The 25677-nt window shown below is 55.1% G+C and overlaps 7 protein-coding genes across 7 annotated transcripts; 5 read left to right on the forward strand and 2 right to left on the reverse strand.

The window, feature by feature from the left end:
* Positions 1-977: 977 nt before the first annotated feature.
* CPAR01_15436 (beta-ketoacyl synthase domain-containing protein) lies at positions 978-13138 on the forward strand (the record flags this gene model as incomplete). Its single annotated transcript, XM_060499685.1, has 10 exons — positions 978-1143; positions 1198-1226; positions 1284-1666; positions 1726-8530; positions 8582-9322; positions 9376-9714; positions 9784-10242; positions 10293-10705; positions 10763-11358; positions 11412-13138. The coding sequence occupies 10 exons, from the start codon at positions 978-980 to the stop codon at positions 13136-13138; spliced, it is 11658 nt and encodes a 3885-aa protein (XP_060341685.1).
* Positions 13139-13941: 803 nt separating this feature from the next.
* Positions 13942-14235, forward strand: CPAR01_15437 (uncharacterized protein; the record flags this gene model as incomplete). The annotated part of the gene is made up of 1 exon (XM_060499686.1): positions 13942-14235. One exon carries the CDS (start codon positions 13942-13944, stop codon positions 14233-14235), a length of 294 nt encoding a protein of 97 aa, XP_060341686.1.
* A 1732-nt stretch (positions 14236-15967) lies between these two features.
* CPAR01_15438 (adenosine/AMP deaminase) lies at positions 15968-17737 on the forward strand (the record flags this gene model as incomplete). Its single annotated transcript, XM_060499687.1, has 2 exons — positions 15968-16782; positions 16837-17737. 2 exons carry the CDS (start codon positions 15968-15970, stop codon positions 17735-17737), a joined length of 1716 nt encoding a protein of 571 aa, XP_060341687.1.
* Positions 17738-19246: 1509 nt separating this feature from the next.
* Positions 19247-20307, reverse strand: CPAR01_15439 (isoflavone reductase; the record flags this gene model as incomplete). The annotated part of the gene is made up of 3 exons (XM_060499688.1): positions 19247-19467; positions 19534-20155; positions 20209-20307. 3 exons carry the CDS (start codon positions 20305-20307, stop codon positions 19247-19249), a joined length of 942 nt encoding a protein of 313 aa, XP_060341688.1.
* Positions 20308-21468: 1161 nt separating this feature from the next.
* On the forward strand, positions 21469-21834 carry CPAR01_15440 (uncharacterized protein; the record flags this gene model as incomplete). The annotated part of the gene is made up of 2 exons (XM_060499689.1): positions 21469-21614; positions 21681-21834. The coding sequence occupies 2 exons, from the start codon at positions 21469-21471 to the stop codon at positions 21832-21834; spliced, it is 300 nt and encodes a 99-aa protein (XP_060341689.1).
* Positions 21835-23617: 1783 nt separating this feature from the next.
* Positions 23618-24221, forward strand: CPAR01_15441 (ribosomal L22e family protein; the record flags this gene model as incomplete). Its single annotated transcript, XM_060499690.1, has 3 exons — positions 23618-23632; positions 23762-24006; positions 24095-24221. 3 exons carry the CDS (start codon positions 23618-23620, stop codon positions 24219-24221), a joined length of 387 nt encoding a protein of 128 aa, XP_060341690.1.
* A 274-nt stretch (positions 24222-24495) lies between these two features.
* CPAR01_15442 (uncharacterized protein) lies at positions 24496-25517 on the reverse strand (the record flags this gene model as incomplete). Its single annotated transcript, XM_060499691.1, has 2 exons — positions 24496-25319; positions 25370-25517. 2 exons carry the CDS (start codon positions 25515-25517, stop codon positions 24496-24498), a joined length of 972 nt encoding a protein of 323 aa, XP_060341691.1.
* Positions 25518-25677: the final 160 nt, after the last annotated feature.

The raw sequence follows: 25677 nt of genomic DNA on the forward strand, positions 1-25677 counted from the left end.
CTGACAAGGGAAGGATGGGCGGCATGACATCCACACAGACGCTGCCCCGTCCCAAGTCTCCACCTCTCCGAACCTCGTTCAAAGCCATCCCCCGTTTGGGACATCGTCTTTCTTCAATCACTCGTTGCAGAAGCTGTCCTGTATCATTCAAGGCGCGGCTGTGAGGCGCTCTCCGCGATACACGCTCGTCTATTCGTCAGCCCTATCATCTCCGTCTTGCCGCTACACATTGGCATCCGCGCTTCTGCGTTCCGTCTTACCCTTGTGTTTGTTGCCTACCCCTTTGCCATGGGTTCGGCCAGCAATGCCTCCGTCAACATGCACCAGACTGCGCCGCGGCTATCGATGCCTCCACTTGCATCATGAGCACCGAAATAGTAGCCTCCGGAGTCACTCGGAGGCTCACAACTGACCGGAACCTGTCTCCGGACAACTTCGGAAATCTTCAACGCGATACTCTGACTGAGGAGCCGAAAGTGCTCCATTGCGCAGAGACGGCCTTGCATACCTCCAATGGCAGGCACCAATGTCCAGAGGAGCTCCATGGTCGATAGGGGAGCATCAACATCCTCTCTTCAAACATATAAGCTTGGGTTACAGTTCGTCTCAATCTCTTTTCCTCATCACTCTCAACACATCATCTCTCATAGACTCAGTTCGACTCTTCACTTCATGATCTTCAACCAGCAAAGTATCGCAGAGTTCCAGTTTCAGGGTTCTCTCACCTCAACCATTACCTTTTGATTCAGAGCATCCTACTTGTTCGCGGAAGATTCCATTTCTTCCCTTGTCCCTGAACTCAACTCTCGATACTTGATATCAACTTTTCCCCTTCCTGATAGCTGGCCAATTACCTTCAATCACGAAACACAATCGACAATCATCTTTGTCGACCACTTCCTCAGCAGACCAAAGAATCCAGCCAAGCACACCAAGCTCATCTAAATCTAGCTTTTCCAGCTTCGCAACCGATCAAAATGTCTGCCCGAGTCAACGCCACTGAGAATGACCCCACCGTCATCGTCGGCCTTGCTTGCCGAGTCCCTGGCGCTTCCAACCCCAGCAAGCTCTGGGACCACATTGCCGCTCAGCGAGATGTCCAGCGCAAGATGCCCGAGGACCGCTTCAACGTAGACAACTACTGTGAGTGTCTTGATCCTCTCTGAACCAATTCACAGAGACTAACACTGTTCGCAGACCACCCTGATGGCACCCGCAAGGGAACCGTGAGTTGATGACTTCAGACAAGACGCAACATCTGTAGACTAACGCATTGATTCTAGACGAACGCTCGCTTCGGCTACTTCCTTGAGCAGGATATTGCTGAATTCGACAACTCCTTCTTCGGCATTTCTGGAAAGGAAGCCGATGCCATGGACCCTCAGCAACGTCTGTTGCTCGAGGTCGTCTACGAGGCCTTGGAGAACGCTGGTATTACTCTTCAGGACATTAGCGGCTCTCAGACTTCTGTCTTCTGCGGTAGCTTCACCAACGACTATCTTTCCATGACTGGCAAGGACTTGACGGCGAACTACCCCATGTACCACGCCACTGGTACCGGTAACGCCATTCTGTCCAACAGAATCTCGTACTTCTACAACTTGCACGGAACCTCCATCACTCTTGATACCGCCTGCTCGTCTTCTCTTGTCTGCTTCCATCTCGGGTACGTTCGCGATCGTGTGGCTCTCTCTCGTGCTACAGCTAACATGCTTCCTTCCCTAGCAACCAATCGCTGAAGAATGGCGAGGCTGACATCTCCATCGTTGTTGGCTCTGCTCTCCACTTTGACTCCAACATCTACATCACAATGACGGACCTTGGCATGCTGTCTACAGATGGCCGCTGCCGCGCTTTTGATGCTTCAGGAAGCGGCTACGTCCGTGGTGAGGGAATCTGCGCAGCCATCCTCAAGCGCCAGAGCGCCGCTGAGACTGCTGGCGACAACATTCGCGCCATCGTTAGAGCTACTGGGAGCAACCACGACGGCCGAAAGAACGGTATCACTTTGCCCAACAGTGTTGCCCAGGAGGACCTCATTCGTTCTACCTACGAGCAGGCCGGTCTCAACCCGCTGCACACACAATACTTCGAGGCACACGGTACCGGCACTGCCGCAGGTGACCCGATCGAGACCCGTGCCATCGGAGCAGTCTTCTCCCCCGGCCGCAGCAACCCTTTGTACGTCGGCTCCGTCAAGACCAACATTGGTCACCTTGAGGGTGCCTCAGGTCTTGCAGGCCTGATCAAGACTACTCTTGCGCTTGAGAACGGACAGATCCCCCCTAACATGCACTTCAACAACCCGAACCCGAAGATCATGTTCGATGACTGGAAGATCGCTGTTCCTACCAAGATGACTCCTTGGGAGGTGCCAGAGGGTATTGCCCGAAGAGCCTCAATCAACTCTTTCGGCTATGGTGGTACCAATGGACACGTTGTCTTGGAAGAGTACAAGAAGAACGCTGCCCCCAAGACCCGCTCTGTCACGGCCATCGAGAACGGTGTCCACGCTCGCCCGTACCTCGTTCCGCTTACCTCTCACTCCGCCAAGGCTGGTGAGCTCACCGAGGAGACACTGAAGAAGTACCTTGAGCAGGGAGATGTCAACGTCGCCGACCTTTGCTACAGTCTGGCCACGCGCCGCACTCTTCACGGCCAGCGTTCTTTCGTTGTTGCCAATGATTCAGCATCACTAGCCGAGCAGTTGACCATTGCCCGCCCTGCCGCCAAGTGGACTCTGGCCAACAAGTCTTCCCCCAGACTTGGCTTCATCTTCACCGGCCAGGGTGCCCAGTGGTTTGCCATGGGCCGCCAATTGATCGAGGAGAGCCCCCTGTTCCGCCAGAGCCTGAAGCGCTGCGACAGCATTCTTCAGGCGCTCCCCGACAGGCCCGAGTGGTCCATCCTCGAGGAACTCTGCAAGACCAAGGAGACTACTCTTCTTGGCGAGACCCTCTACTCTCAGACCATCTGCACTGCTCTGCAGCTCGCCTTGCTCGAAGTTCTTAAGGCCTGGGGCATCACTCCCTCCGCTGTCGTCGGTCACTCCTCGGGTGAGATGGCCGCTGCCGCTGCTGCCGGTATCTTGACCTTTGAGAACGCCCTCATTGCTGCCTACTACCGCGGTCGCTACATGTCCGCCCCCAATGAGAACGGCAAGCCTGGTGGTATGATGGCTGTCGGCCTCACTGAGGCCAAGGCTCTCGAGGAGCTCAAGCCCTACAAGGGTCGCCTTTGCATCGCCGCTGTCAACTCCCCAAGCACGATGACGATCAGTGGTGACGAGGATGCTATTCTCGAGCTCAAGGACAGCCTTACCGAGAAGAAGGTCTTCGTCCGGCAGCTTATCGTCAAGCAGGCCTTCCACAGCCACCACATGAACGCCTTGGCTGGTGCATACGAGAACGCGCTCAAGAACTGCAAGACCTTCACTACCCAGAAGCCTACTTGCCGCATGTTCTCCAGCGTCACCTCTCGCCTGGCTGACTACGAGTCAATGGGACCCAAGTACTGGGCCACTAACATGACCAACGCTGTCCGCTTCTCTGACGCTCTCACCGGCATTCTTCTCGACGAGGAAGATGAGCAAAATGTTGACGTCCTGATTGAGCTTGGCCCTCACCCTGCCCTGAAGGGCCCTGCTCGCCAGACCACTCAGTCTCTGAAGCTTGACCTGCCTTACATCGGCTCGCTGACTCGTGGTGTTCCCGACTTCGAAGGACTGCTCAACCTTGCCGGTACATTGTTCTCTCTCGGTTACCCTGTCGATCTCATTGCCGCCAACCAAAACTTGAGCCTGGGAGCGGATGGCAGTCTTGTCAAGGTTGACACCGGATCCAAGCTCAACGACCTCCCGACCTACACCTGGGACCACCGCAGATACTGGACCGAAACCCGCTACCTCAAAGAGCACCGTCTTCGCAAGTACCGCCACAGCCTTCTCGGTCACATCATCCCTGGTTCTATCGCCAAGAACCCCAAGTGGAGAAACTACCTGCGTCTGAAGGAGCTTCCCTGGCTCCAGGAGCACGTGGTTGATGGCAAGGTTGTCTTCCCTGGTGCTGGTTACATCAGCATGGCTATTGAGGCTGCTCTTCGTGTTGATGAGGCCGAGAGCGCCAAGATGATCTTTGTCAAGGATATCGTCATCAAGAACGCCCTTCTTCTCCCCGAGACCGATGATGGCGTCGAGATCTTGCTGGAGCTGAAGCCTGTTACGCTTTCAGCCAAGAGCCACTCGGAGACCTGGTACGAGTTTGCCTGCTACTCGTATGACGAGAACAGCAACTGCACCCAGCACTGCCACGGTCTTATTAGCACCGAGAAGGGAGAGCCGGCCCCTGTTCCTGAGCCTGTCTCTGGCTCGATCAACCTCGGCGAGCTGCTCAAGAAGACCAACCGATCCGTCACCAGCGGCCAATTCTACAACCAGCTTGCCGGTCTCGGTCTCGAGTACGGCGAGAAGTTCCGTCTTTTGAGCGGTTCTGTTGAATCAGGCCCAGGTTTCGCCCTGAGCGACCTCAAGTTCGACCCAAGCGCTCTTCCCCAGGAGCGAGGTGACGAGACTGTTGTCCACCCGACCCTTCTCGATGCTTTCTTCCACGTCATCTTCAACGCCATTGAGTCTCGCCTCGGTCGCCCTCTCGATGAGCCCTATGTGCCCTCCTTCTTCAGAACCTTGAAGATCTCTGGCCAGTTCTTCTCGTGGGCTCAATCCACTGAGGCTAAGAGCTTCCAGGTCGCGTCTTTCACCCAGCTTCCGTCTCCCCGTGTGGCAATTAACGACATGATCATGCAGAACGCAAGCGGTCAGCTGATGATGGAGATTGGTGGTCTTGAGGTCACTTCCCTCGGCCGCGAGATGCCAGAGGGCAGCGGCCCTCGCACCCTCTTCTACCAACAGAGATGGCAACCTTGCTTCGACTTGCTCGGCAACGCAAAGGGCAAGAGCCTCAGCGATATTGTCGATATCTTTGCGCACCAGTACCCTGACAGCAAGATTCTTCACATCACCTCGGATGTCGAGAAGTCGAAGCATGTTCTCTCCGCCCTTGGCGGCACCAAGAGTGAGCGCCGCAGATTCCACAACATGGATGTGTGGTCTCTCAACGGTGCGAAGCTCGGCGAGGAGTTCGAGACCTTGTCCAACAACACGAACAACCTCGTAAACATTGTCGAGCCCCAGCCCGATAGCTACGATCTCGTCATCGTCAGCGAGACCGGCTCAATCAACGCTGTTCCTTTCATGAAAGACACCGGTTGCATCATCTTTGATGGCCAGAAGGGATCGGTTGCTGCCGACCTTTCCGAGGTCTTCTCTAGCCCGATCTGCACCGCTCTGCAGAAGAAGAAGACCGCGGCACCCCTGACTGGACCCATCTCAGTCGTCATGCCCTCTGGTGACGTCTCTCCTCGTGCGCTGACCATCTACAACGCTTTCGAGTCTGCTTTCGGCGGCCGCATTATCACGAGCACCTTCCCCGAGATTGCCGAAGCTGGTCTGTCTGCGGTGGCTGATGATGTTGTTGTTCTGGCCACACTCGACGAGATCATTGACAATGAGTCGATGTTCTCAGGTGTTCAGGCCCTTCTGGGAGCCATCCAGAAGAATGTCATCTGGCCCCTTGAAGGTGCTACCTTCGAGTCCGAGAGACCCGATCTTGCCATGATCATTGGTCTTGTCCGCACTGCTCGCAGCGAAAACGACTCTTCTCGCAACGTCACCTTCGACTTTGGCAAGAACACCGCTGCCGAGACTGTCGCCTCGAACATTCTTCGTGCACTTGACGCTAGCTTGACCGAGGATGAGCTTGCAGAGCGCAACGGCGTTGTCTACATCCCTCGTGTCGAAGCCGACGATGGTCGCAACTCCAAGCTTCGCAACGGACCTGCTCGTGAGCCTCGCTTGGAGGCTTTCGGCGAGCGTCGACCTCTCAAGCTGACCTTTGGCAAGGTCGGTCTTTTGGACACGCTTCACTTTGCCGAAGACGAGGAGATTATTGACACCGAGCTCGCTGCTGATGAGCTTGAGATTGAGGTCAAGGCATCTGCCATCAACTTCCGTGATCTCGCTGCGTCTCTCGGTATCATCGACGACTACAAGCTTGGTGATGAATGCGCTGGTATCGTCTTGCGCGTCGGCTCCGAAGTCAAGGACTACAACGTCGGTGACCGTGTGGTCGCCTGGAGACCTGGCCAGGGCGCCCACCGCGCCATTTGCCGCAACCCCGCCACTCTCTGCCACAAGATCGATGCCAACATGTCCTTCACCGATGCCGCTGCTCTGCCGTGCATTCTCACTACCGCTTACTACTCCCTTCTAGACACTGCTCGCCTTCAGAAGGGTGAGACCGTCCTCATCCACGCCGCCGCTGGAGGTGTCGGACAGATGGCTGTTCAGATTGCGCAGCGCGTGGGTGCCCGCGTCCTCGTCACGGTTGGATCCCCTGCCAAGCGCCAGCTCATGAAGGATGTCTACGGCATCAGCGAGGACTGCATGTTCTCTTCCCGTGACGACACATTCGCAGCCGGTGTCATGCGCGCCACGGATGGCAAGGGTGTTGATGTCGTCCTCAACTCCCTCGCCGGCAACCTTCTTAAGGAGACTTGGGGCTGCCTCAACGCATTCGGTCGCTTCATTGAGATCGGAAAGCGTGACATTCATGAGAACACCAAGCTCGACATGTCTCCCTACCGCAAGAACGTCATGTTTGCCTCGGTGGATCTCATCACCATGTTCGAGAGGAACAAGTCACTTGGCGCTCGTGTCTTCAGCGAGTGCTGCGAGCTGGTGAACAAGGGAGAGATCAAGCTGCCTTCTATCCTCGAAGTTTCTTACCAGGATGTCATCAAGGGTTTCCGTCTTTTGCAGATGGGCAAGCACGCCGGCAAGATTGTCCTGTGCCCTTCCAAGGATGATATGGTCCCCGTCATGCCTACTAGCTTCCGCAACACCATGCTCTTCAGCTCCGAGAAGACCTACCTCCTTGTCGGTGGTCTCGGCGGTCTTGGACGAACCCTCGCACAATGGATGGTTCGCAAGGGAGCTACCAAGCTTGCCTTCCTTTCTCGCTCTGGTGCTGACAAGCCAGAGGCCCAGGCCACCGTCGACTGGCTGGTGGAGCGTGGCATCGACGCTACCGTCTACCGCGGCGACGTCGCTAAGCTTGCCGATGTGCGCGCTTGCGTGGAGGGCATCAGCAACCTCGGCGGTATCTTCCAGGCCGCCATGGTTCTGCAGGATGTTCCTCTCGAGACCATGAGCTACTCGCAGTGGAAGCGCTGTGTTGAGCCCAAGGTTCTCGGTGCGAAGAACCTTCACGAGGCCTCCCTGGGTGTTGACCTCGACTTCTTCGTGTGCTTCTCTTCCGTTGCCACGGTTCTCGGCTCCAAGGCGCAAGCCAACTACTCGGCCGCCAATGCCTTCCTTGACGCTTTCATGCGCCACCGTCGCGAGATGGGTCTTGCCGGTACTACCATGAACGTCGGCGCCGTCTCCGGTGTTGGTGTCGTCAGCGAGAACGCTGCACTTGCCAAGATCATGGAGCGCTTGGGCATGGACCCCATCAACGAGGAGGAGCTCCTTTACCAGCTCGAGGAGGCTGTCAAGGGTGACCGCAGTGTCAAGACCACGGCCCGCGGCGTCGATGCCCACCAGATCATGACCGGTGTCGGCCTCATCAAGCCCGATGTCTACTGGGCGGCCAAGCCTCTTCTGAAAAACTTGTACTCCAACCACGACTTTGGTGGCTCCGGAGCTGCCGGCAAGAGCCAGAAGAACGTCATGGCTATGCTTCGCGAAGAGTCTGACCCTGAGAAGCGCACCGAGATTGTTTTCGATAACTTCCTCGACAAGATCGCCCAGGTCCTTGCCACTCCTAAGGAGTCCATCATTCCCTCTAACCCTCTTTCTGCCTATGGTCTCGATTCCATCGTCGCCGTTGAGTTCAGAAAGCACTTCCGCAAGGAGATCCAGGTTGACATTGCTCTCTTCGACATCTTGGGCGCCGCCAGCATTACTGCCCTAGTCCAGAAGGCTGCCAAGATGATTGTTCTCACTTCCGCCGCCAAGGAGGCCGGTCCCGCCGATGCAAAGGCGGAGAAGAGCAAGGGTGCCGATGCCGAGAGCGCGGAGAAGTCTGCAGAGACCTCTGCCATGGCCTCTGGCGAGATGACCAAGACCAAGACTTCTGCTGGTACTCCGATCGCTCTATCTACCTTCCAGTCTCGTCTCTGGTTCGTCCACTCATTCCTGGAGGACAAGTCCTTCCTCAACCTGCCCATCGTCATGAAGATCAAGGGAAGACCTGACTTGGCCGCACTTCGCACCACCATGTACGAGCTCGTCTCTCGCAACCCTTCCATGCGCACCAGCTACTTCGAGGGTGATGAGTTTGCCCAGCAGGAGATTCTTGAGGACTTTGATGTCGATGTCTCCTTCCGTGATCTTTCTGGTGAAGCCGACCCCGAACAGGCTCTTGAGGAGTTTGTCAAGTACAACCGCAAGATCGAGATGAACGTCGAAGAGGTGAGTCTAGTAGTACCCCATTCCTTGCGACTCGTACTAACAAATATACAGGGCGAGGTTTCCAGCTTCTCGCTGGCTAAGCTTTCCGAGGACGACTGGGCCTTCATCTGCATGATCCACCACATCTCTATCGACAGAGGTAGCATGAAGGGCATGATGAGCCAGTTCGTTTCCCTCTACGATGCTACTGTTCAAGGCAAGGACCTCTCGACCGTTCCCTCGCCCGAGTTCTCCTACGTCGACTTCTCCATCTGGCACAACGCCCGTCTCGCCTCTGATCTCATGCGACCTGACCTCGACTGGTGGAAGGAGCGCCTTGCTGGCATTCCCCAGGCCAGCAAGCTGCTGCCTTTTGCCAAGTGCGAGCGTCCTCAGCGATCTGACCCGCGCCGTCTGGCCCTCAAGACCAACTTGAACTCCAAGTTGTTTGCTCGCATGAAGCGTCTCGCGGCACAGGCCAACGGAACCCCGTTCCACTTCATCCTCGCTGCCTTCAGGGCGTTCCTCTTCCGCTACACTCAAGAGAAGGATCTTGTCCTGCTCATGGTCGATGGCAACAGGCCCCACACGGATGCTGAAGACATCAACGGATTCTTTGTCAACTTGGTCCCCATCCGAGTCGAGGATGACTGCGAGGGAGCAACCTTTGACCAGCTCTTCGCCAACTGCAAGCAGCGGGCTCTGGAGAGTTTGGCTCACTCTGGTGTTCCTTTCGACACTGTGGTCGATATCCTGGGCGCGAAGAAGACTCCCAGTCACATGCCCGTCGGCCAGATCGCCGTCAACTACCAGGTCAGTTGAACTCCATAGCATCAAGTCTAATACCTCTTACTAATAATACCTAGATCCACGGCCCAACTCCTACGTACTCCACCTCCGACTTCCAGATCAACAGCATGGTGACGGACGACATTCCCACTGCGGCCGACATGCAGCTTGAGGCACTTGAGACGTCTGACCACGCTCTGGACCTGCGCATTGAGTACTCTACTGCACTCTACAGCGAGGCAGACATGGAGCGCTTCCTCGATAACTTCCTCACCTTCCTGTCTGGGTGCATCAAGGACCACCGCCAGCCCATCGAGGAGGTCGGCATGTGTGGCGAGATTGAGCTCAAGACGTTGGCAAACGAGTTTTGGAACACTGAGACCCGCGAGAACCAGTGGGAGGGAAAGAGCGTGTTGGTACGGAAATAAGCGTGTCCTATGAAACCTACAAAGTATTTTAGCTAATACTTTTTCTCTTTAATAAAGGACAAAATATCCCAAATGGCACTCGAGCATCCCCAGAACACCGCGATCAAGACGTCTGACGGCTACAGCATCACCTACAAGCAACTGATCCAAGACGCGACCAGCGTGGCCTCGGAGCTTCTTCAAGCAGGCGTCAAGCCGGGTGACCGCATCGCATTGCTTGCTTTCCCTGGCGTCGATGCCATTGTCGGTCAGATTGCATCTCTCATGACCAGGAGCTGCTACGTCGCTCTCGACACCGACTTTGCTCAAGATCGTCTCTCCTTCATGATCTCGGACGCCGGTAGCCGGGTTCTTCTCGTTGGACCTGGAGCCGAGTCCCTTGCCAGTGACCTCACTTCCAAGGCCGTAGTTGCTCCCAAGGTTATCAGGATTACTGAAGCCGTCGGTGCTGCCAATACTTCGACTCAGTTCAGCCCTCGCCAGCCCCAGGACCCTTTCTACATGATCTACACCTCTGTAAGTCGCAGTCTTTCATTGAGTGGTACTAAAGACTAATGGATTTGCAGGGAAGTACTGGTACTCCCAAGGGAGTTCTCCTGACCGAGGAGAACACCCACCAGATGCTTGCGACCCTGAACAAGGACTACTGCTTCACTTCCAAGGATAGATTCCTCCACCAATCATCCATGTCTTTTGATCTATCGATTGTGCAGATCTACTCCGCTCTGACGGCCGGCGCGACTTGCCTGATTGCTGCATGGGAGACTCGCAAGGACCCTCATGGTCTTGCTTCTTTCATGGCGACCGAGGCTGTCACAACCACCTACTTCACCCCGACCCAGTTTGCCCTCCTTCTTGATCTCAACACAGAGGCGCTCAAGAAGTGCAACAACTACCGCGTCGCTTACTTTGCAGGAGAGAGATTGCCCGTCCGCGTAGCTCGCAGCTTCTACGACCTGAAGACCCCTGCGACCCTCTAGTAAGTAGAAGAGCATTTGCTGCAAGTATCTGGAGTCAAAGGCTAATCATATCACAGCAACACCTGGTCCCCATCTGAGCTCATCGTTCAAACATCCATCGCCAAGATTGAGTACCCCGCTGATGGCGAAGTCAGCCTTCCCATCGGCTTTCCCATGGATAACTGCCGCCACTACATCCTCGATACCAAGGGAAACCCTCTCCCCGCTGGCATGGTCGGTGAGCTGGTTGTAGGTGGTTCCCAAGTCGGTGCCGGCTACCTCAACCGCCCCGAAATCAACGCCAAGTCCTTTGTTGAGAACCCTTTCGCCAGCGTCGAGGATCGCAAGCGAGGCTGGACTAGAATGTTCAAGACGGGCGACCGTGGCTGCTTCCGTACTTCTGACAAGCAGCTTGAATTCCATGGCCGCATTGCCGGTGATAAGCAGATCAAGCTCCGAGGCTTCCGCGTCGATCTCGGCGAGGTCGAGCAACGCATCTTCCAGGAGTCGCAGTCGCAACTCGTTGATATTGCCGTCATTGCTCGTACCATCGAGGCCGGCCAGGAAGACCTTCAGCTGATTGCCTACGTGGTGCCCAAGAAGGCACTCAGTGCCGACGAGAAGCAGACATTCGTCTCGACCATTCACCGCAAGATCAAGCCCCATCTCAACGGTACGTGATCTAATGCCTATCCACGATGAAAAGATTTCTAACACTCGTCACAGATTACATGCTCCCCAACGCCTACAACTTCCTGACTAAGCTGCCTGTGACCATTGGCGGAAAGGTTGACCGCCGTAACCTCCTTAGCAGAGACCTTGAGCTTCTCTACCCGACAACTGCTACTACTGCCAAGCCTACTGGCGCAGCCAACGGCGCTTCTTCCAGTGCTGGCGACCTCGAAACCTCTGTCATGGGTCTCTTCCGCGGTATCCTGGGAGACAAGTACTCGGATGTGAACGACAACTTTTTCCAGCGAGGTGGTCACTCCATCCTCCTCGTCCGTCTCCAGGCCAAGATCAAGAAGCAGTACAAGATCGCGCCCACTCTGCCCCAGATGATCAAGGAGCCCACCGCAGCCGCTGTCTGCGCCTTCATCCGCCGCAACAAGGGCGATGGTTCCGGCGGCAAGGCGGGGTTTGAGAACGTCATCAGCTGGAACGTCGAGACCAAGCTCCCCAACGACGGCCGCTACATCCCGCGGTACGGCGCCCCGCGCGTCGACCGTGATGAGCTCTCCAAGTTTCTGATCACCGGCGGCGAGTCCTTTATCGGATTGCACTTGCTCGCTGAGATCTTGACCAGCAAGCCGAATGCCACCGTCTACCTTCTCGGATCGATGGAGCGGATCGAGACCTCCGTCGTCGTGAGCGAGCTGGCCAAGTACGGCCTCATCAACGACCACAGCAAGAAGGGCGTCGTCTTGACCGAGAAGGACGTTCTCGGCCGCATCAAAATCGTTCCCGGCACCCTCTCGCAGCCCAGCTTCGGCCTCAGCAAGTCAGCCTTCCGCATTCTGGGCCAGACCGTTGAGGCAATCTACCAGTTGGGCGGCCACGTCTCCCTCCTCAAGACCTACTCCTTCCTGAAGCCCGTTAACGTCGCCCCCATCTTCGACATCATCCGCCTCGCCGGCACGGGCGACCACCTCTCCGAGATCCACTACCTGAGCACCTGGTCCGTCGCGCACCTGCAGTCCTGGTCCCAGTCCAAGCGCACCCGCGCCGACCACGTCACGGCCGAGGAGGACATGTCCCACTTCCAGCCGCCAACCGAGGACGAGTTCGGCTACTTCAAGTCCCGCTGGGTCGCCGAGAATCTCCTGTGTCACGCCGCGTCCCGCGGGTTCCCCGTCACAATCACCCGCGCCTCCGCCGTCACGGGCTCCTCCCACAACGGCAACCTCGACCCGGCCGATGAGTTCACCCTCCGCATGATCCTCAGCATGATCGAGTCCGCCAAGGTCCCGCAGATCGGCCAGCCCAAGCAGCCCGGCTTCGCCGTCGACGTCGTCCCCGTGGATTACCTCGCCCAGGGCTTACTCGCGCTCACCTCAGAGAAGGAGGCTCTCGCCTCGTCCTCCGGTGCAACCAACTACAACAAGCCGCACATCTACCACATTGGTAACCACTCGCCCCTCAAGCTCGCCGACCTGCCCGAGATCGTGGCGACGCTGCGGCCCGACGGCAAGCGCGGCGAGGTCGTCTCGCTCGACGAGTGGCTCACGTCCATGGACAAGGGCAACGCTGACGAGGCGGCCGTGCGCAACACCGTCCTGAAGGAGTACCTCGCGACGGGCTACGTCATGTTCTCGCTCGACAACAGCAAGACGGCGGCCTTGTTGGAGAACCTGGTGCCCGGGCTCGACGAGAAGTGTCCTGCCGTGGACGCCGCGTTCCTCGGCCAGTTGTGGCAGAGGATTAAGAAGGCTGAGGGCGGGGCTCAGGCGTAAAGGTGTGAAGAGTGCCCGTGATGAATGGGCCTTGAACTCTCTGCCTGGTGTGTGAGATCTGAGGCTAGAGAACATGATGGCTGGTTGGTTGGGTGTATTATATTGTGCAGGTGGAGGTTGTACGATGTATGGCTGTAGTTTTCCTTTTTTGTGTTTTCTTTTGTGTCTGCATAAACCCAAGATCGTAATGTTTTTTTGTATTAATATCAAGACTGTATTTGTATCAGGGCTGGACGGAGTTGTCTTTTTAATTACTAGAACTAGATTGTAAAATGATGTTATCTTGTATCAAATTTGGTGCCAACTTTCCCATGACATGTGAACGTGCGAGGCATGGAAATGTAGATGCTCATCTTTTTAGACGGGACTTCGAGCAAAAAGGTACGTACCTTTCCAGGGTCCGCAGAGATGGGTACCTAGGGACCTCAGGTGAGCGGGGTGGCGGGGTCATCTCGGTGTGACCGGTGAGCGATAAGCGCAGGGGGACCCACTGAAATTTTCTTTGGGCTCCAGGTTCCTTCGCTTCCCGTCGCCTTCGCAACAGCTGCTTTTTCCCTTCTTCACCGTCGCCCGAGTTGAAGGATTCGAGGCCGGAACACTCGACACATTTACCCACGCACTATCTACAACCTTTCTACCAGACGAGATAAGGCAGTTTTGGGAAACGATTTGAGACAACGGCCGCTTTTCCTGAATCATTCAATCCCTCCACTGCGAACGAGAAAAGACCTTCAAACCACCGAGTACCGTCCCGACCGGAACCATACGACAAACGAACTACACACACACACACACATCCAAAGATGGCACAAGGCGGCGTCAAATCCGCCTCGCGCCCCGCGCCGACGGGCAAACCCAAAAACAAGCAGCTCAAGAACGCCTCGCGCGTAGCCAAGCCCCAAAAGGCCAAAGCACACTCCTCGGCGGACAAGATGCAGAAGAAGATGGCCGCGGGGCTGACGTCGCGGACGGAGAAGCTGCTGGGCGAGAGGGCGGGCCACCTGGAGCTCATTGGCAAAGGGAAGAAGGCGAAGGAGGACAAGAAGGGTAAGGGGGGGCTGCAGGCGACTAAGGGCGGGAGTCGCAAGTATGGTTAAGACCTGTCCACTATTGAGAGATCTCGCAGAGGAAGAAGTGGCGGGAGAACGAGAGGGGTGGTGGTTTCCTGTGTGATTTTTCTCCTGTGGGGTAGAGGCTCTGCACGGCTGGGAGAGGATGGTGGATGGCTAGGCGGTGGCGGGCATGAAGCCGGATGGGCGCAACGACAACTCTGAGGGAAAGCTCTAGGGTGAGCCCGGTGTTCGACAGACCTGCCTTGAACGAGGCGATAACTACGACAAGGAAAGGGGGGTTAACGACTAGATACCATCACATAATCGACAAACATGTTTTCTGTTCCAACACCGAATATTGCAATCACAGGTGCCGGTTCCTTCTGGCGAATCTCCCTTCATCTTGGAGCTACAAGGTGAAGGGCACGGTCAAGAAGGATAACGTAGAGGCATGGTGGCTCTGTTGGACATGCTCTTAGAGTCTACGTCAGGCGAATGGGTATCCTGTGCGACGATCAATCGCGGCAGATTGCATGACCTGCGGCCTTCAGATGTCTTCCCGACAGCAATCCTCCATATCCCCCACACCTATGTTTGGAAGCCTCAGCCGAACATCCTTCCAAAGAAGCGCGATTATTCCAAACCTGTAACTTACTGCCACAGGAGCAGTTTCGACTCGTCCACGTACTGCTGACATACTTTGGTGATGGGGAATGCATGTGCCACGGGCCAATGCAAAGACTCGCTTGGTGCAGCGTCTCGAAATTTGCGGAAAGATGGCCATTTTTTGGTGCGATCATCTTGTCGATGATGCATGACGACCAAATATGGTTCATACAAGAAACTTGTGAAATAAGGGCGATCAAAAGTCAACTCGAACGCAGGATCTTTCCCAAAAAGAAAAAAGAAAAAAACAAGCTATCCATGGCATTATGTAGGACCGTGAGCCAACATACGATAGAATCGTACCGCTCGGCCATCGACTACAACGGACGGTGCTTGTTGAGAGATACACCGTCTTTGGTACCTATCAATGATCAGATGAGGCCCACAAGATGCGTGAGGCGGGCAGGGAGTATTGATTTGCCCGAAGGAATAATCTCAAATCAGGGCAGGACGGTGAGTTTGATCTCAAAACCTCAAATTCACTGTTGAGGACGCTGTCGGTGGCCATGACTCTCAAAAATGCCATATATGTTGGCGAGAAGAATATCGTGGAAATTAGCAGTGGAAAGCACCCTTGACAATCTAGCAGGGATTGAAGGATGACTGCAGCTACAAAGTACACGACGGCTGGCATATATAGAGAGCTTATAAATGCTCCATTCTCAACACCTCACGTGCCAAACCCACCTCGTTGAGAGTACGTAGGTAGAGGTGGAAACCCCTGAACCAACGATCACTGTTCCGAGCACATACCCGGCCTCGGCGCCGCTGAATCCGGAGTGGGGCCCGACGAGAGCTATCATTATCACCTTGCACTGGCCCACCACTGTAACCCCGCGTCCCCGCAGTCATCGCTGACCGCCTAATTCCATCGTAAACCGCCGGCCACTCAAGAACCCCTCCATCACTACACCGGAGCCGACCGACCGGAGGGAATATCACGGATGCCTGCCTATCTCGTCGACACTGAGTCCACATCTTCGGAACCTTGAACGATATCTCATAAAGCTCAATCCCGCCGTTACTCAACTCACCACCTTCACCCTCTCTCCCCGCTTCTCCCGCCCTCTTATCTCAGTGCTCACAAAGAACCCCGCATCATCCGCTCAACATGTCTCTCTCAAACGAAGATTGGGAGGAGCTCCGCCAAGACATCCCATCCGTCTCTGACCCGTTCATCACACAGTACATTAAAGGCCGCGACGCCCTCATCGCGCAAGAGCACAAGAGCCGCGCCGACGCCTCCTTCAAGGCCGCCGCGTCTCCCATTGCCCGGCGCGCAGCAGACATCGTCTCCCGCATCCGCGACGAGGAGAAGCGGACGATATGGAACGCCCAGACGGAGGAGGACCTCGCCACTACCGAAGGCCTGGCGCCCTTCCCGGGCATGATGTTCACGCTCGCCAAGCAGCGCCTCGAGACGACCCGGCTGTGGCGCATTGTGCAGAGGTTGCCAAAGGGTTCGCTTCTTCACTCACACTTGGACGCCATGGTGGACTTTGACTTTTTGTTCGATGTCCTGCTCAAGACGCCCGGAATTCACTTTGCTGCGGACGAGCCCCTGTCCAACGAGTCGGCGAGGTCGAATGCTAGTGTACATTTTCGGTACAGAAAGGCGGAGACGAGTTCAAAGCCCGTCTGGGAGGATGGCTATGTCCCGGGCGAGTTTCGTCTATTGACCACGGCGGCGGATGAGTATCCCGATGGCGGAAGGACGGGGTTCCTCAAGTGGCTCAAGGCGCGCTGCACAATCACCTTGACGGACACGTATGAGCAGCATCACGGCATCGACGCTGTCTGGCGTAAATTCACCTCGTGCTTTGGCGTCACCAACACTATTATTCACTACGAGCCAATCTTCCGTGCTTTCCTCAAGAGATTGATGGCGTCTCTGTTGGCAGACGGCATCTACTGGATCGAGCTGAGGTAAATAAATCATCCTTGTCACACATCGAAAGGTGATGTACTGACCCCAAATAGATTCACGTGGCCGCTCAATTACTGCCGCGACCAGCAAGAAGAACCGGAAAAGGACTACAACCACATGTTCCAAGTAATGGAAGAAGAGCTCGCCCTATTCAAATCCGACCCGGCCCACGCCGCCTTCTGGGGCTTCCGCACCATCTGGACCACCATCCGCCACCTCCCCGTTCGCGACATCATCGAGAGCATGGACAACTGCATCACCACCAAGATCTCCTGGCCCCACCTCATCGCCGGCTACGACCTCGTCGGCCAAGAAGACCTCGGCCGGCCCCTCCGCGACCTCCTCCCGGAACTCTTCTGGTTCCGCAAGCAGTGTGCCCAGGAAGGCGTCAACCTCCCCTTCTTCTTCCACGCCGGCGAGACCCTCGGCGACGGCGACGAGACGGACCAGAACCTCTACGACGCCATCCTCCTCGGCACGCGGCGCATCGGTCACGGCTTCTCCCTCTACAAGCACCCGCTGCTCATCGACATGATCAAGGAGAAACGCATCCTCGTCGAGTCATGCCCCATCTCCAACGAGGTCCTCCGCCTCTGCGGCTCCATCATGTCGCACCCACTGCCCGCGCTGCTCTCGCGCGGCGTCTCGTGCGCGCTGTGCAACGATGACCCGGCCATGCTGGGCCAGGACACGGCGGGCATGTCGCACGATTACTGGCAGGCGCTGCAGGGGTGGGAGAACGTCGGCCTGCTCGGGCTGGGATCCATGGCGGAGAACAGCGTGCGGTGGTCCGCCTTTGAGGACGAGACGCCGGCAGAGTGGACCGAGGGGATCAAGCAGGCGAGTCTGGGGTCCGGTATCAAGGCGCAGAGGCTCAAGTTGTGGGAGACGGAGTGGGAGAAGTTCTGTCTTTGGGTCGTGGATGAGTATGGTGACGAGGCGGACAAGGCGTGAGGGGAGGAAATGAGGGTTAGGAGTGTAGCGATTTTCTGTGAGGGGCTGTCGTCCAGTGGACTGTGACGTTACTCTGGGCGAAGTTACACCCTTGCTTTCAACAATCGAGACGGCGCGGCGTGTGGGGGTTGGTCGCGGAGGGAGAGGGCGTCTGAAAGCGAACGAGGCAAAGGCAAAACCGGGTTTTCGGCACGGGCGAAACGGGGATATGGGAGACAATGGAATTTTCAAAAGAGCGCCATGATTATTGGTGGAGGGGTTCAAACGGGAAGGGCTTGCATTCAACACCGCGGATACATCATTAAAGGGCATTCAACGCGGCTCTGGGATTGAGAGAAATAGACAAGGGGGAGAGGGGTAAGGGGTTTAGAACCGAGTGTGCGGTTAGACTACAACCCTCCAAAAAGGGCAGGGTGGAAGGTTTTTGGCGGTCCATATTAGCCCTCTGATATCACTATTGCGAACCATTTTTTCTTGTGGCTAGTTCGGAGTGATGTCGGCAGCTTTATGGGTTGACTAGACGATGGATGTAGGTCGCCGTCATGAGGCTGAAGTTTGCAAAAGGTCCCGAGGCATATCAAAATACCATACATTTACGCGCGTGCAGTTCATCATCACCACTTTCTCCCTCCGTCCGGCAGCGCGGCCTAAGTTACCGCTTCTGGATAACCGTAACAGAACCAGGTTCTCGTCTGGCTTCGCCGGCATATTAGGAACAATATGCAGTGTGACGGGAAGGATGGGCAGTAACCAATAAAAGGCCATTACCGCGCCGCCGGAGCTGCTGGCGAAAAGGGTAGGTCGGGTGTCAGCATCAGCCATCAGCAATAGCGGATTCCGGGATCTTGGAAACAACAAGACGCAGGCTACCTTGTAAGGCGTATTTGAGGGACAGAGTTACCTGGCACCTGGGACCGGGTGCATCTACCGAATCGATCCTAATCTTTCAAGAGGCTGGAGCATGTATCTTGGACAGCGTACGGTGTCCTAGTACACAGGTTCAATTACATTGTGCCTTGAGCTTTCGCGTCGGGGATTGAACCCCTTTTTGGGGCGAAGGATGCATGCGTTCTCTACGATGATACCCTCCAGATCACTACATCCTGTCATCTTACTGGACCGATGAGGCCTCCTTTCACCAGGGTCGCCTCGCTGCAATCTTGAGTACCAGGGTTTTGGGATAGCAGTTTCTTGTGCGTTTGTCGAGGACAAGCTGGTCGTTTTTCGCGATATTGAAGTCAAACGTAGCTGTAGAGGAATCGAGAAATGATACTGTTGTATAAGGCGAGAACTCAGTAGTCCGACAATGATTCACGATAACCTGGCCCTTGGCTTGGGTTCGGGTCTGGTATCCAGGGCACTTCCTTGGAGATACTGTTTGAGATGGTCCAATTTAGTCAGATCAGAATAGAGATGGTATGCTAAATATACAATGAGAAAGTGGCCCATCACTGCGATTAAATGCGTAAATTCTCTTGGCACAATACAAAGGGAAGAGAAAGTTGCCGTCTATGATCCTGGTCCCCAGTTTGATTCGAGCCACGACCTGAAACTCACGGGTCGAAAGTCGACTGCTTCATTCAAGTTGGCCTGACGAAAGTCATATCGACCATCCGCCGTAGCTATCAGTCGCTGTATATTCCACCACTGGTTCCAATTCTGACGTTGCTCGTAATGTGTAAGCTCGCTCTGGAGCTTGGAGTACTTTCGAGTTCGCAAGGTGAACGCCACTATCATTTTATTAGCCCGTACAGTCTCATGATTCCTCTAGAGTAGGGGGACGAAAGATCACTCACCACCTCTCACGTTGCTGCATTTTGCAAATATGTCTCGAACCGACATCCTGTCCCCTCTCATCTTGAACTCGCGGGGCCACGTGCCCGGGCCCAGCTCGATGGCAGCGGCAACAAATCGAGCCACGTCGGCAACGGAGGTCATGCAGACCTGCACAGGTCGTCCAGAGCCGTTGGTCTCAACAATATCCGCGGACGCGTTCCCGACATCGACGAGGTAGACCCCCTGACTCCCAATCGTAGCGCGGGCTCCCATGCCGTACTCTGCCAGCCCGCCCGGCGCAAAGCGCTCGTACAGGACGCCGCAGGAGAAGACCGTGTACTCCATCTTGCGAGACTTTGAACTGGCGCAGTGTTTTAGCAGCTCGATGGCTTCGGAGGAGCCGTAGTCGAGGGGGTCTTGGCCGGACGATGGGCGGTGGGATATCGAGCCTTCGAACTCTGCGGGGACGAAGAGTCGGACGCGGGCGTGGCGCGCGGCGTGGATGACGTTGATTTGTTCTTGGCCGCGTATCGTTGATATGACGAGGTCGATGCCCTTGAGGGCGAAACGGAGTCTTTCAGCGTCGTCGTAGTCTACTACCGCGACTTGACAGTCGTAGCGTTCCTCCAGCTCTGGTTTTGACTGCGAACTTCGCGTTAGTGACCTGGTATGCTCATATTTTCCTCATTACCTACTTCTCTTGATAGAATGATTACGGGGTTCGCTGTTTGCGTGATGTGATGGGCTAGGATAGCTGCGAAGCCTCCACCACCCACGATAGCTATTCTCATCATGACTGTGGTATGTAGCGTGTGAAACAGATCGAGACTGATGAGAGTTAGTCTTCAGGATTCGGATCTGTTCAGGTTTTGTAATTTATTTTTCACCACTATTAAGTTTCAGAATTGAACTTGCCTCAAAGATGTTCATTCTTGTAATGAGATTGCCATGGTAGACGACGGAGAGTGCCGATGTACAGACCACACCACTAGAGCATGTGCGAAGTGACTCAAAGACGTTATTGGGATACGACTGGCTGTTTCGATACAAGGCAACAACAAGAAAAGGTCCATACGAGCATATCCGTAGCCAATCCTGCGTCCAAAGCCGAAGCTCTAGCGACTAGAGGTCAACTTCGAATTCGATAGGGTTCGACAGTTGACGTGGACAGCAGACGATTCTCTCGTCTCGACGTTGTAAGCCAAGAGAACAGAGGGACGCCTTGAGGTGACTTTGAGAAGGTGGTGGGGTCCGAGTTTGCGTTCAAGTTCACAACGACATCGTAATCGAGGGTGACGCCTGCTGACTTGCAGACCGGTGAGGGCAGCGGACAGAGGATAGCTGGACTAGCGGGAAACAATCGACTCCTACGGAGGCGGAAATCGACTTTCCAAAGGCGGCCTTCACAGGGTGTACCTAATGCCAATACTGTCAACAGGACGTTGAGGGTGCCGTTCAGCATGCACCGCAGGTACCTGACTGCGTGGGGAAAACGCGCAGTGCCTTGAGCCGATGTCCCAGATGACCGGGTTGCAGGACGGCTAATTTCATCCCGCTGCGGCACGGCTGCGGGTATCAGAGACACCTCGTATCTTGCTTCAGATCTTGTTACGAATAGCGATTTCTGTTCCTGAATCTTGTTGTTTTCGTTGGTTACATGAAAGTACGAGCTCACGTTGACTAAAGAGAGAGAGATGGACGAGACCCAGACTCAATGGAACAGATGTTGATGATTTTGGTTCGCGTACAACAGGAAACGAGTACTTTGCGTCAGAAGATTGAAGTTCAAGGCGGCGAACATAGTCCCGTAGTTTGCAGAGATATCATTGTTTCCCGGGGTAGGTTGGGTGGGGGGTCGGAGCCAAGCATGTGAGCAGGAAACGACGGTCTCCAGGTTGAACTCGACACCCGAGGCAGATGACCGAGTCCGCCTGCATGTTCGATATGCTGCCTCAATGGATGATTGCAATGCGCCTTACGAGCTGGTGTGGTGTGAGAATCTCCGCCTTGGACTTTCCGCTATCGAATGGGAGGTTCCAGCTCGGGCTTCACGGGGAAATACCTCCACCTCACCGAGCCTCATCCGGGGGGATGAAACAAGGTCAGCGCTGTGAAATAATCAGGATTGTAGAGTAATGTAACGGCAGCTAGCGTAGCAGTGCCGTAGCTGTGCAGATGATTGGGAACCTGGCAACCTCGAGTCGAAAGAGATTCAAGTCGAGATGGACGACGTGCCACTCAAGGGTGCCATTGGCGCACACCCCTGCCCGGGAGAACAGGCTACCCTGCGCAAGACTCAGCCACGAGACCTGGGTGCCTAAGTCGTAGCATTGAATGACAATGGAAAGTACTTGAGCAAACACTTGCAATCGAGAAGAGTATCTGGTGGCATGGCGACCCAGAAGTAGGTACTTTGATGAGGGAGGGGAGTTGAGAGATCGAGGTGGGGTCCGTTTCGGTACGTAGTCTCATCCAATCGTTCAGCCCTATGCATATGTGCCTCAGGATATTCCTCGGGGATCGCACGCTCCAGTCGCACGAACAGTCAAGGGGACCCCCGACGAAGCCGTCTTCCTCCGGGCATCATCAACCAGGAACCAGTTATGTATCTTCATCGATCACCCGGCAGGAACCGGACTGGCCCAGCCGCCTCGTAATTACTCATTGCGTACTTTTCTTGGCATGTCAAGACAGCAATGCCTATACGCCTAGTCATGCCCCTCGGCAAGTCAACTTGAGTAAGGGCGTTGACGGCATTTCATCTGGGCAGACTGATCTGAGAACTACTACACCTTATCCCGCCATTGGCCTGAACCCTGAAGTGGCGAAAACGTCTCATGAGGACCAATGTTCTAGCCGATGGTACATATGGTTCGCCTGTAACTGACACTTTATGATGTGACCCTGCCAGTAAATTTGTTGTTATTCTAGTAGGTTGTACGACCTGAAATTAGTCACCAGATTCCATCGCTTAGCAATATGATATTCTGCAAATTCACAAAGAACGTTAAATGCGATAGATGAGGACCATCAACTTGATATGACGTGGTTGTTACCTTCTTAAGCAAGACTAAATCTTTCGCCCTGAAGAATACCTTGAGATAGCGAGCTAATTCGTCACTCAGTGTGCGTTGACGTTTACGCAATCCCTTCGTATAAAGCAGTTACTATCTTTAGATGGATATTTTGATGGAATTGGTTGATGTTAACGAAACGGCTGAGCTTCTATAATGCGCTACGTAATGCCGATACGATGACTAGGAAAGCAAGAGAAAGGTGGATTGAATCTATCATTGCGTTTCTAGGTGATCAATTGCTTAGGACACGCCTCGCCGTGGATTGCTTGATACAACCGGTCCATCTCTTAGTCCCGCATGCGTCACGAGGTGATAGAATACTAGAAGTAGAACAATTCATTCACGGAAAGCCTAGGCCTAGGTGCAGAGAACCCCCTTTTCTAGAGCTCACTGGCTCGTTGACTCTTGTCCATAATCGCGACCACGACGAAGTCGCATCCGCGTCCACCAATGAGAGCAAGAGGCCGCTATTTCTCGAATTGCTCCCGTGATTCACACATGCATGGGCTTCTTTCGCGTGTGGGGGTTCTAGGCAGGCTATTTCAGGCAGAAAGCTAACCCAAGCCATTGAGGTCAATACCTGTAAGGTACGATGAAAGCGGTCCTTGACATGGCAATCTGCGATGTCGAAAGTGAATCATCCGCGACAGCGCAGACGCGCCCTTCGTACATTGCTTGCCTGCCAATAATGGCAAACGAGTGTGCCTGGGGGAAGAATTGGATGCGACTCGTTCTTGATTGGAGCGCGGAGCTCAGACCACAGGGGGTCTCGGTGAGTTCGGTGAAAGGCCACTTCCCGCCCAGCCCCGCCCTCCTCACCTTTCGGATAAGATAATGATCCGTTGCCCTAGAATTTCGCTGCCACTTTTTCCTACACCCACAACTGAAATCCACTTTTGGACTGGGAAAAAGTTTCGTGAAGTGTCAAGCTCCATCTCAATCTATCAATTCTTCCCCCTCCCCTCACCACAACCACTTCAACCAAACGCAGGATCAAACTTCTTTGCGTCCATCACATCCGTCCAAAATGGCTCCTCAAGCAGTACGTACATGACAACACCGCTTTGCTGTTGGCCCAGCCCAATTTCCTCTTCTCCTCTGGAAAATGAGAGAGAGGAAATTGGGCGGCGGCGTGAAACAGTAGGCTAACGTCATGTTCCCCAAATTCTAGGCGATCAAGCGCACCGGCAAGGGCAAGAACCAGAAGGTTACCAAGAAGTTCATCATCAACGCTTCCCAGCCCGCCTCCGACAAGATCTTCGACGTCGCTGCCTTCGAGAAGTTCCTCCAGGACAAGATCAAGGTTGAGGGTCGCGTCGGCAACCTCGGCGACCAGGTTCAGATCTCCCAGCAGGGTGAGGGCAAGATTGAGATCATTGCCCACAACGAGCTCTCCGGCCGTTACCTCAAGTACCTGTAGGTTTTCTTCTTGATCTTTTGTGGCGCTAGCGACAATTTGTACCCTGTAAGGACAACTTACTGACCTTATTGTTCCACCCCACAGCACCAAGAAGTTCCTCAAGAAGCAGCAGCTCCGTGACTGGCTCCGTGTCGTCTCCACCTCCAAGGGTGTTTACGAGCTCAAGTTCTTCAACGTCGTTAACGACGAGGCTGATGAGGACGACGAGTAAACAGTTTTCATGCACTAGTCAGGTTAAGGTTACTTGGGTCGGCATGGCACTGGAATTTTGGCAAGGTTAAAAGGGAATACCAAAAGTTAGCACCTTCGTGTGCTTGTTGATCTGCCACACGTGGTCCTCCTTTGTTCGTGAATGATTGCGATGTTATGCATTGAGGTGCGATTATGATTCCGATCCTGGGTATCCTGCTGTCTATCTATGGTTATCGGTGCCCCTCGTACAAATGTCTCATCTATACCTTACGGCAATGTAATCACCCACACATTTACTCTGGCAGAGCCCGCATAACACCCTCGAATGCAACCAACGCCATGGCATTAGCCGGGAACGCCCTCAAGAAACACGGCAAGAACCCACGCCAGTATCCCTTCCACCCCGTCTCCCTATACACCGCCGTCGCAGCGTCCTTCCACCTCCTGAACTTTGGTGTGCCGTCGTTGAGCCCGCCACCAAGGGGATCCGTCATGATGCGCTGCTTGATCACGTCCGACGGGTAACTCGTCAACCAGAAAATCTGCGCGCTCAACCCGCCCGCCCAGAAATTCACCGCCGGCGCACTGAGGTTCGTGTTCTTCTTAAAGTACTTTGAAAACACATCATAGCTGCCCCACCAGCAGAAGAAAAACCCGCGAAACAGCAACGTCGCGCTGAGGCCGTGATACACGCCCCGGACGCCGTGGTTCGCGTAAATCTTGCGCAGGCAGTCGACGGGCCCGCTGTACAGCCGCTCGGCTTTGTTGGCGGCGTACTGGATCTGCAGGCGCGCCTTCACGTGCTCGACGGGCGCGGCGATGAAGCTGACGGTACTGCCCGCCATGATGCCCGCGATGCCGTGGCCGTATGACGGTAAGTTGTCGACGGCGCCGACGCGGAAGAGGCGCTCGGCGACGAGGCGGCGGTAGACCGTCAGCGAGCCCAGCATGACCGAGTCCATGAACATCCAGCCCACCAGCGGAGGGGTCGCGCCCTTGTAGAGGCCCGGGATGCCCTCGTTCCGTAGCGTTTGGCCTACGCATTGGAGGGGGCCGCTGAAGCGCGAGGCGTCTGTTGTTTGGAGGCGGACTTTGATTGTGTCGAAGGGGTGGCCGACTTCGCAGTTTCAGTACGGTATTCAAATCTCAGAATGCAGAGTGACTAACCAGTGAGCTTGGCGATTCCTGAAAATACTCCGGCGACAAAGCCTTTGTAGTTTTTTACGGCTGCCTTGGGCTCTTCCCTCACGTCTGCCACCATGATGTTTGAGCGAGGGGGACTCGTGGTCGTTGTGAGATTGCGCGCGGCCGCCATCGCCTTTAATTGAACCCCAAGAACTGGCACTCGGCATTCGCGTCTGTTGCGGTCGTCGGGGCCAAAAAGAGGCCTTGGTTAAAAGAGAGGTGTTCTATCTCTCCTTCTATCGTGACGTGTCGGGCCTTATACACAATCTATCCCACGAAGAAGTTAAGTT

Source organism: Colletotrichum paranaense, assembly GCF_030867605.1.
Source record: "Colletotrichum paranaense strain IMI 384185 chromosome Unknown Scaffold_19.1, whole genome shotgun sequence".
Taxonomy (NCBI): domain Eukaryota; kingdom Fungi; phylum Ascomycota; class Sordariomycetes; order Glomerellales; family Glomerellaceae; genus Colletotrichum; species Colletotrichum paranaense.